This window comes from Equus asinus, chromosome 22 (assembly GCF_041296235.1).
Source record: "Equus asinus isolate D_3611 breed Donkey chromosome 22, EquAss-T2T_v2, whole genome shotgun sequence".
NCBI classification, from domain to species: domain Eukaryota; kingdom Metazoa; phylum Chordata; class Mammalia; order Perissodactyla; family Equidae; genus Equus; species Equus asinus.
In genome coordinates this window covers 36,497,592-36,506,217 of record NC_091811.1, presented here as the reverse complement: position 1 = coordinate 36,506,217, position 8,626 = coordinate 36,497,592, and the positions used below count along the sequence as shown (strand labels likewise).

General features: G+C 43.0%; 1 protein-coding gene across 2 annotated transcripts in view; it reads left to right on the top strand.

Moving 5' to 3' along the window:
- Nucleotides 1-417: 417 nt before the first annotated feature.
- Nucleotides 418-8,626, top strand: part of ITPR2 (inositol 1,4,5-trisphosphate receptor type 2) — a 465,227-nt gene continuing 457,018 nt past the window's right edge. For both annotated transcript variants that reach the window (XM_070494990.1, XM_070494989.1), the window contains exon 1: nt 418-987. In XM_070494990.1, coding sequence (XP_070351091.1) covers nt 896-987 — 92 coding nt within the window. In that variant the 5' untranslated portion in view covers nt 418-895. The remainder of the gene's footprint in view (nt 988-8,626) is intronic.

The window sequence follows — 8,626 nt, the reverse complement described above, 5'->3', positions numbered from 1 at the left end:
CCTTCGTCAGCCGATTACCCAGCCCCACTCCACCCACTCCACCCCGGCTCCTCCTTTCCATCTCCAGGCGTCTCGCCGGCTCATTCCACCGCTCCGGTCCTTCGCGCCCCTCCTCTCCCGTCACCGCTACTTCTCACCCTCCCTGCCCCCTTGAAGCTCCGGGAACGGGTCTCGACTCCGCCATCCTTCGCTTTCCCAGGCAGGGACTGTCACACCCGAGGGCCGGCCCCTCCAGGGCAGCTATACCGCCCTCGTCGCCCCTCCAGCGCCGCCGCGCGCTGCGTCTCCTCCCCGGCCCGCGCGGCCACAGCCGCGGCTGCCCGGGTGGCCCGGCCTCCCCAGCGTCGTCCCGCCCCCGTCCCGCTCCGCCCCCGGCCGCCGCTCCCTGATTGGCCTCCCGCCCCCTCCTCCCCAGGCGCCTCTCCTCCCCGGCGCCCAATGGGCACCACCACCTGGTCCAAAAATTCCCCCGAGGGGACCGAGGGGCTCTGCACCACCAGCTCCCGCGCCGCGGCGGTGACGGCCGCGGCGAGGCGCCGAGCGGGGAGGGGACACGGAGGGGGAGCGGAGGAGGGAGGAGGAGGAGCAAAGGTGTTGGAGAGAAAACTTCTGAAAGGAACAGGAAACCTGCCGGGGAGGCGGCGGCTGCGGCTCTCGGGGCGCCCGGGCGGCGCACGGCGCGGGGTGTCTGCAGCGGCAGCTTCGCTCGTGGCCGGCTCCTCCGGCGCCGGGCAGGGCTGAGCCCCGACCCTCGGCCACTCGGGCAGTGCCCTCCGCCGCCGCTCTCGGCGCCGCCGTCGTGCGCTCCGCTCCGCCTCTGCCGCGGCGGCTCCCCGGAGAGGGCGGCCAGGGCGCAGAGAAGAGGAGGGACGTCTGCTCTGGAGCATGAAGCAGCATGTCTGATAAAATGTCCAGCTTCCTCTACATAGGGGACATCGTGTCCCTGTACGCGGAGGGCTCGGTCAACGGCTTCATCAGCACCCTGGGGTAAGCCGGGGGCGCGGGCTGGGCGGCGCTGCGCTCTGTCTCTTCGGAACCCATCCCGGTCCCTGCGGGCGCCGCCGCCGCGTCCTCCCGCGCGTGGCCGGGCTGCGGGGGCAGGCTCCGCGCCCGCGGACAGCGCCGTGCGCTCGGCTGGCTCGCAGGAAGCTGCCTGCGGAGGCAAGACTTTCTCAGCAACTTCGTAATCTCCAGCTCAGAGACACATCCGAAAAGGAGGAAGTGATTCAAAAGCCCTGAGACAGGCCCTGCGAAGAAGTCTTCGCTGGCTTCTCCACGGGTTGTTTTGATGAAAATGTTTGTTTTCTCTTAAAGGTGAAACAAAACACCTCTCCTCCCGGTCTTTGCTCGCTCCCGCTCTCGAGCCCTGTCTCTCCGTGCCGGGTTTGTAAGAGCAGGCGATGAAAGTCCTTGGCCTTGGACATGAAACTCGAGCGATGCGGTGAGCCAAAGTGTGGCTTTGCCCTGCGGGAGGAGCGCACTGTCCCCTCTTTGCCGAAGTAATTTCCTTTCGGCTTTGCCAAACGGGAACTCGCCCCGCCGTCAGGGGCAGCCCAGGGGCGTCCGCAGCGCTGTCCCCCTGAGAGCTCCCTGGCGGCCTCCTGGGTTCTAGAACTCAGACCTGCTGCCCTCCTTTCCAGGCCTTGGCCCACTGAATCTTCAAGCTCTCCTGGAACTCGGCCAAGTGCAGGGCTCTTGAGATTCGACTTGATTTATGAATGGTGGAAATATATATATAAACATCACAGTGTGCTAGATGGTTAAGTAGGACTTCCTTGATTGCTAGTATTTTCTCTCTGTCCTGATTGTGAACACCAGTTCGCCGTTTCAATGCACACTGCAATATATTTTGATGCGCCCGTAGTTTTTTTGTTGCCTCGTGGTCTCAGTACTTGAGACACCCCAGCCTTAGAGGTTTCAGGCTGTGGAACTGGTGTTTCCACTCTTGGCTGGTCACTGTGTTCTGCTGTTGGGTTTTAGGACACATGACTTAGTATGCAGTGTCCCTGGACCGGGACTGCGAGCCACCGTGTAACGGAGTGGTGCTTGCTTGACACCGGACGTGGAAGTCACGAGTACTTCCACAGTTTCTGTTATTCGTGCATCTCCCTCCCCCATGGATGGAAGAAGATTTAGTTTAGTCCCTTTAAGATCTGTGTTATTTTACTTGTGAAACTGAAGCGTGGAAGAAAAACCGTGTGGCAAGTGCTTATGCTGGGTTTGTAAATCAGGAGCTCCCAGTGGTTTCTGAGAGAATACTTAGTCTAAGTTCAGTTTGGGACCCCTAACAACATTTTGCAGATGAAGTCTGCTGCACTTCACCCTTCCGCTCTCTAGAGGAGGTGTGTGGACTGTGGTAGTTAAGCAAGAGGGGCTCCAGGGCCCGGACGCTTGGGGTCAGATCCTGGCTTCTGCACTTGTGCCCCTTGTGACCCTGGTCAGGTTACGTAATCACTCTGTATCTCAGTTTCCTCAAGTCTAAAAATGGGAATAATAATGGTTTCTACCTTATAGGGTTGTGGTGGGGAAGAAATGAGTTAAGATATGTACACTGATCCGTGTGAAGCCTTAGCATGGTACCTGGCGCTTAATGAGCACTTGCTCATTATGTTAGCTGTTGTAATTATCAGTACCTTGGTGACTGCGAGCAATAGCTGCAGTTGTGGGCAAAATAATAAAAAGGATTAGGAATAGAGTATAAAACCTAGATAAATAAAAGGCCACGTTTTGCAGTGTCTTATTCAGCAAAGGTATGTGTTTGGGTAACTATGCACGGATAGGGCTGTAGTAGATGGTCAGTCAGGAAGCAGTTGTGGATTCTTTCCTGCTCATTTGAGAGATGGAGAAACTAGGAGGAAGAGAAAGGAAGTGACTTTCCCAAGAAACAGAGGACATTAACATTAGTGCCAAAAGCTGGAACTGTAACCGTCTCTCCAGATTCCCAGCCACGTGTGTGTTTCTTTGGTTACACATCATAGTCTTTAAGCCTTTAAGGTTGATCTTTAATGTAGCATATACATTTGTATAAATATTTCTTCTTTGTAGTCACTATTTCTAGTTGGTGTTTTGAAAGTTGAGTTTCCTTCGAATGTGTTTGTGCAGTGTTATTTTTCTGTTAACAAACTGAGTCTTGTTGAGGTTAGCGTGACAGGACCTCCGTGCAGCTTGATCCTAAGGTGAGGAAGGATCTTCAGAAATGCTGCCATTGGTGGAGTCTGGTGCTTTCACTGCATATTCCTTTTCTTTACTCTGTGGAACCGCATTACCCTCAGATTTTTTAGGGCTTATAAAGCTTGCAGGAGTATATGTCCCTGCCACATGAAATGTTATCTAGGTGGGGCAGCATCACCTACTTTATTAGCTTAGAATACAATTGGTAGATATTTTATTTTGCAAATTGGCTTTAGGGCTATGAAATCAAAGCAGCATGGCAGTTATAGTTTTTCATTGTATTGTTGTAGGGTCATTATTTATTCACTTTTGGTAGCAAAGACGTGAAGTGCATACTTCACGTTGAATTTCCTTGATCTTCTATTAGTTGGAGATCTCTTGTCCTAGGTCTGCTGCTAATGAGCCGTGTGACCTTGATCGTATCATTTATTCTCTTTTTGTGTCAGCTTGCCTTTCTGGAGACTAAAGAGCGTATATGCTGTGCCCACTTCTCTGGGGTATGATAAAATTATGTGAATGAAAGAGACAGAAATGGAAGAGCCCAATTTTTTTTTTTCAGAAAGTTGCTAGGAAAATCCACGTTATATTTTTTGTGGTCCTTAAATTTCTTCAAAAAGTGTGTGAAATGTTAAAGTGAATCAGAGAGCTGGATTGGAGACATTGGCATTGTTATCTATTTAACCAAAATAGTTCGTTCCATCGTAATATTAAAAACTCAATGGAAGAGCTAAAAATTAAGCTTAAAGTTTCTGATTTCTATTTTAGCTCTTTATCTCTTTGGCGCTTTTGATAGCATGATGATTTTTCAAATTCAGCTTAAGAGGGTAGATAATGAGAACGGAGTTCACAGAACACTTCAAGGTAATTAATAGATATTTGCAAATAAGTTTTGTCCGATGTTAATATTTAGTGTGTCAGTAAGTTTGGGAAAACATACATTGTTAGTTTTTTGCTTTTGGGAATTTTTGCAGTAAGGTAACAAATTCTTCAGCTGAAAAAAATCAAGAGTTTCACTATATGAGAGTTTAGCTGGCTCCTCTCAGGGGCCCTTCCAACTGGAAATGTGGAAGGATTTCCTTAGCCTCTGTGACCCTTTTAAGTTAGATTTCTCAGTCTGTGAGGAATTAGAATGCCCCGGTTGCAAAGATTTGCATTTCCCATTTTTCCTCCAGTTATCCTTTAACCAGTATTTACCTGATGTTTCTGAATCCTGAATTGTTGCAAACTGAAGTAGAGTATTGTTCTCTGAGCTTGTGTAGGTCCAAAACGGGCCTGGTTTGTATATTCTAACTTAATTTTTCATCTAAAGATCTATTTAGGAAACCCTTATATTGACTTAAGGAAAAGCTGCGTTAAATCCTATTGAATGAAGATGGTGAATGTATTTTAAATAAACAAATTTTTTGCTACTGGTACATTTTAGGGTTATAGTTTTTATTTTTCTTTTAAAAAGGAAGGAGGAAATTTTGGAATATGCTGTACAATTTCATATGCAGTATTGCTTGTCCCTTCCCTCTCCTTCATTTTCTTTATACTGGGATTTACTTCCCTGGTCATTACCACATCTAAGACTTTATATTTCTGAGTATATTAACTTGACCAATGGTCAGGTACCACACAGTAGACTCGGTGACAGATATATAACTCCTTCATTGTCGTTCTCCACTATCTGTTCTTGCATGGTTGAGAATGAGAAGTGTGCATGTGAGTATTTGTGTGTGTGTGTATGTCCATCTACATCTGTTTCAGGGATTGCTGCCTTTGGCTTGAGGTTTCTTCTCAGGGTCTACCAAGAATTGACACCCACTGGTTAAGGTCTCAGAAAATTGTCAGGTGACCACCCATTGATGCAAAGTATCATAATAGTCTCTTGGCCAGAGTGACAAAAGATTGGGGCCCTTATTTTTACTTCCTGCTTGGATTTTGGCCAGTTCAACGAACTTTTAAATTCTTTTGTTTCCATATTCAGTGATGGGCATCAGGTAGGGTGGTGGTGGTGTGTCACACAGTTTATAATTCTGGCTTTTTTCCTTAGATAAGCAAAACTGTGTAAATGCTTACGTCTTATTGTTTCCAATTATAGTGCCTTGAATTTCCCTTCCTGGTCTTTTTTTTCTGCTTAATGTTTTTGATATTTGAATGTTTTGCAGATTTGATTTGTTATCTTTTCTTTTTTTACTTTTTTAATTATGCTGTTCTTATCGTAGTTTTAAGAATCTGCCCCTTAATAGGACTCATCAGTGGAGAGTCATAGATGAAGCAAGGAATGGTTATAGTCATTTCATTTTGTCATAATTTGTAAGTTACCTTTAGTATCTTCCAAATAGCACCTACCCAAGTAACAGCCATTATTTCCTGCTATAAGTAGATGTATAAACTTAGCCTTGTTTTGGCTGAGGCGTATGTTGTGATAAAAGTATCTAAAAATCCATTGGACGTTTGCATGCTCGTTGAGGGCGGGGGAAGAAGACAATATAATTTTGAATACTGAGTTGTTTTGGAAACTCTCAGTGTTGTAGTCACGTTATGGAACTTGAAATCAGCTCGAGTACAAAGACAGTTTCTAAAGTAGTGAACATAAAGTCTATTTTGAGCTGAAAGGTTGACTCTTTCTTAAGCTTAGCAGTCCTTCCATAAATAACATTGCAGCTTTTAGACCCTCTCTTGTGGAGAGCTTAGTCAGGTAAACAACCATCCCTCCTCAAGTGCCACTGACACTTGGCTTGGATAGAATAGAATTCAGAGGCAGCTGCTTGACCTCATTCTAGGTTTGACAGAAGCTGTTTTTTTTTTTGCACTGGTAGCACTTTTCCTAATCACGTTTTCCCTTTGGAACTGTTGTTGTACAGATAGCATGTAGATAACTTACAGAATATAGACAGAATACTATAGACTCAAACTTTAAAACTTAAATTCCAGGCACAAGGTGTGTCTTCATATATAAAGATAAAAGAAGAACAGTGGACTTTTATGACAAATTTGTAGCATAATAACAGAATGAATTTTACTCCTTTTTTTTTTTTACATCAGACCCTGGTAATAGATCACCAGATTATAATCAGGGAAGTGAAACTTGAATGATCGTTCATTCATTCCTTTATTTAATGGAAAAACCTGTGCCTTTCAAATGTATTGATTCCTCTTTTGTGGTTATCTTTCTACTCCTATGCAGATTTAGATGAGAAAGTTTTCAGTATATGCCTTTAGAAAACTATATTTCAAATAAAAAATATATAAAATAAGATAGGTGGAAAATAGTGAAAGAAAATAGAATAGCGTATTAACAGTGGTGACACTGCATGGTACATGGATGGGTGATTTTCATTTTCATTTTTATATCTCCTATATTTCCCAGATTCTACATATGTCTCTTTAACTATGCATCTATTACTTTTATAATCAGGAAAGTTAACTAAAATTAAAATAATGTTTTTAAGGACTTTTCGATTTTTTGCTACTGTTAGTTAACAATATTTATTTTAAAAAGCATGAATAGTTTTCCCGCTCATGGTCAGTGGAGGAGGAAAACCACAAACTAGGAAATGCATGTTGTTGAAATAGATGGTCATATGTTTACTGTAAATAAAGTTTATTCCTGGTTATTATTATGACTGGTTGATTTAACTTATGCAGTAAATATATAACCTTTTTTATTTTAGAAATCTGTTTCCACATGTAAGAAGTACGTACTTTAGCATAGCTGACTTGCACATTTTAGTAATCTTGTTAGTCACTATCAAACTTTTATTGCCTGAGTCAGTTTCTATAGGCATTAGTTTGTGAGGCGTTTGTGTGTCTGTGTGTGATTGAAATCAATCACTTAAGTGTTTTTATTGAATATCTTTGAAATGAATGGATCAGCTTTCTCAAAATTCAAATCAATGATTGGTTAATAATAGCTATTTTATAGTTTATACCAACACCCACCCATAGGTCTCCAACCTTAAGTAAGAATAAGTTAAATTATCAGATTATTCAGAAAAACCCTTAATCATAAAATTAGAAATGTGTCCGCATCATGAATCAAGTCCATGTAACTTTCCTAGTAATGTGGTTTATGTGGAGCATGCTGCAGATTGAATCGTTAATTCATTCAACAAATATTTAATGAACCCTGACTATGTGCTGGGGATACAGTATGAAGAGACGTCAGCTATTAAGGTATTTTTAATTGTTATCTCAAAAACTCGAACTTCCTTTGAGAATTGTTAGTATGACACTTGGCTAGGATCTATGGGAGACACGAAGGCATTTGATGCCTTCTTTGCTCTCAGTGTCGTACAGGCCACAGGATCAGGAACTGGCTCTGTCTTTTTAGTCCTTGTGTCCTCAGCACCTCACACAATTCCTGGTACATAGTAGGTGTTGAATGAATATTTGTGAAATCAAGGTGGAAATAATTTAGTAATGGAAATAAGACTGGTATTGAATAACCACAACTTAAAGCAATTCTTTTCAAATCCCATAAAGATGATTAAAAACAGTATCATAGGGAGTCACCAGAAGATTCTTTCTTTCTGGCTGGTATGACCCAGAGAGGGCTTCCAGGAGGAGGTGATATTTGAGCTGAACTTTGAGGGATCATTAGGATGGATATTTGTCTTAAATCTATGCCCATAATTTGCTCATATATTCTTGGTACTTTTTCTTTCATTTAAAAAAAATTCAGTTAAATTTTACTGTCCTTTTTAATAGCTCCAAAAAAGCAAGCAAACAATTTGATATTATCGAGATATGCAAAAACAGAGTAATCTCAGAACATATTTTATGCTTATTTACCAAATATGAGAGCTTTAACTTTGGTTCAGACCCTCTGAGTTTATTTAGATAGCCTTCAATCCTTGTCAGGTATGTTAAGTTTACTGGGACCACAGATAATGAGGGCAGGACTATAAGCAGGGAATTTATACAATTTTTCCAGCTCCTTTGGGTATTCTATTTTTACTCCTTTCCTCCTTACTTCTCCCCATCCCCAATGTTTCATAGTTTTTCTTCATTGTTCATGGACCTAAATAGAATCTTATAGATCCCTGGAAGCTTTGGCAATAAGGACAACTTTTCATCTAAAATAGTTCTAAATTTTTTTGCCTTATACTGCCTATGGATTGTTCAACACACACGCACACTCCCACTTGGTAGAGAATACCCTTCTGGTATGTATGGAGTCCACCATGCCCTCTTTTCTTTCTGGTGTTTCAACAAGTGATAAAGGCCATAGATAGATTCTTATGAATGCAGGAAAAGACGTAGGAAGTGAACAAAGCATAATCTATATTCATTTCTAAATTCTTAGAATTCAAACGTATGTCATTGAGGTTCTATTACTAAGGTTTTTGAGCCACTGTTAAAATATCATCATAGAAATCTCTCTGTGAAAAGTACAAAATGCTGGACTTTTATTATATATTAGTTATCTAAAACAATTTCTCAACAGAGTCTTAGAGAAAACTTAGGT